The 2,078-nt window shown below is 71.0% G+C and overlaps 1 protein-coding gene across 1 annotated transcript in view; it reads left to right on the forward strand.

The window, feature by feature from the left end:
* The window catches only part of H696_00974 (TKL protein kinase), a gene marked incomplete at both ends in the record, with an annotated part of 9,656 nt that extends 9,257 nt beyond the window's left edge, over nt 1-399 (forward strand). The window contains one exon of the mRNA XM_009494863.1: nt 79-399. Within this exon, the coding sequence (XP_009493138.1) occupies nt 79-399 (321 nt within the window). The remainder of the gene's footprint in view (nt 1-78) is intronic.
* Nucleotides 400-2,078: the final 1,679 nt, after the last annotated feature.

Genomic DNA, 2,078 nt, shown 5'->3' on the forward strand with positions numbered 1-2,078 from the left:
CCCCCCCCCCCCCGCGCGCGCGCGCACGCGCCGTGCCTCACGCGGCGCCAATGCACGTCTCGGCGCGGGACCGGGCAGATCTTCAACTCGCTCGCCCGACACGCGCAGCTCCCCGACGACGAGTGCCTCCCGGCCGATGTCTTCGCCTTTTCGGTGGTCCTGTGGGAGTGCCTGACCCGGCGAGTCCCGTGGGCCGGCCAGACCTTCGAGCAGATCCGCTCGTCGGTGGCTGCCGGCCACACGCTGGACCTCCCGTCGCTGGACATGCTGGGGCTGACACCGGCCGACGACCGGCATGCCCGGCTGCGGGCCCTTTTCTCAAACTGCAGCGACGTGTCCGCCGGGCACCGGCCCACGAGCACCCACTGCAAGGTGGCCCTGGCCGGGATGCTGGACTAGAAGAAGAGGCCCTTGGCAGGGGCAGCGCGTTGCGAGTGTCGACGAAAGGGCCCCTGGATCTGCCGCGGCTCGGGAGAGCAGCCCCATCGACCCCGGGTGCCGGCGGGTCCCGGTGCCAGGCATGTGTGGCCGCCAGTGGGTCGTCACCCACAGGACTTTCTCCTTGTGGGCTGAGGGTCCGGAATACAACATAGACCTTGGGCGTGTGTGCGCCACCGCCCACCAACACCCGGAGGTGCCAGCCGTGTTCCGGGCCGGAGCTGCCTGCATCAGCCTCTGGCGCCGGGGGGAGGGGGGGGGGAGGGAAGACCAAGCGCCAGCATGCATGTTCATGCAAGCACTCACCGGGCACGCATGCACAAAGCCAGGAGGGCGAGAGGCTGGAGTTACGTGTGGCGAGGGACGGTTAAGAGTATCCGGAAATGCTGTTCGCAAGAGGGCCCCCCGCGGTTTGGACCATGCGCCGGTTGCCCCAGGCCAGCCTTGGTTGCGATCAATGCGTCGGGGCATGCCGGCTTTGCACCCTCCGACGTAGGCGTGTCAACCGGCAGCCGTGGGGCCCAGTGCCAACGCTCGTGTCATCCGCTGGGAGCTTGTGGCGGGGACCGACCGCGTCGGGTGCGCGCGCTGTCCCGGCTCCGCCGTGTGCGGTGAGTGGCGCGCGGGGGCGGTTGTTGGGGCAGCGGGCATGCGCCGCGAGAGGAGCCGGGCCCGCCCCCCGGCCGCCGGCCGCCCCTTGTTCGATCGGCGGCGAGCCTCCTCCCGGGGGAGTGGGGCGCGGGGGGCGCGAGAAACACCGGGGGCGGCCGCGCGCAAACGGCGAGCCGCACGTGTTTAGCCTCTAGGGCATCTTGTCCTGCTCTCGGCGCGCTCTCGGACGCCGGGTCCTGCGGGCTTCCCGGTCGGGGCCCTTTGCATCTGGGGTCCTCGCATGCTGTTGGTGTGCGGAGGCGCTCTCGGGGCCGGCAGGGGGGGGAGGGGGGGGTGAGGTAGGTGGAAAACATTTCACCGAGAGGAACGCGGAAAACGTGTTGGTGTTGGTCCGGGCGCGGGAGCCGATGCTCGAGGTCGCCCGTGCGTCGGGGCGGGCGGGTGTGCCTCGGTGTCTTGAAATGATCTGCACGTTGGGCCTGTGCCATGACTGTGGACGCGTGTGCGCTTGGTGCGCTCGGTGTGTCGGGCTTTTTCGCCGGCGGCGCGGTCCGACATGCGACATGCTCGCGTCCGGGGCCGCCGGTTTCGGATGGTGGTGAGGAGGGCCCTCCGGGAAATGCCCCTCCGCCGGGGCAGGTCCAGTTGGGCGCCGGCTGGCAGATGGGCTGCCGGCAGGGGCCCGGCTCTGCTGGGGAAGTGGCCAGTGTTTTTTTCTGGCGAGATTTCGGGATGAGCGCGGGGAGCCGGGCAGATGGCCCGGCACGCTTCCCCCTCCGGCCGGCCGGCCGGCCGCCCAAGCTGCCCGGCTTTGGGCTGGCCAAGATCTTGCTGCCGGGGTCCGCGGAGAGGGGCGAGGAGAGAGGCGGCCGCCCTCGTTGACTGGCAGGGCAGGGGGGGCGGGGGGAAAAAAGCACCACGCCTAATGCCCCCGGGGGCCGGCTCTCGGGGCCACCCCTCTCTACGGTTTGCCTTCCTCCCCCACACCCGCCCTCCCTCCCCTCCTGGCTCCCCCCCTCTCTCTCTCT

The sequence above is a fragment of the Fonticula alba genome, assembly GCF_000388065.1.
Source record: "Fonticula alba strain ATCC 38817 unplaced genomic scaffold supercont2.1, whole genome shotgun sequence".
NCBI classification, from domain to species: Eukaryota; order Rotosphaerida; family Fonticulaceae; genus Fonticula; species Fonticula alba.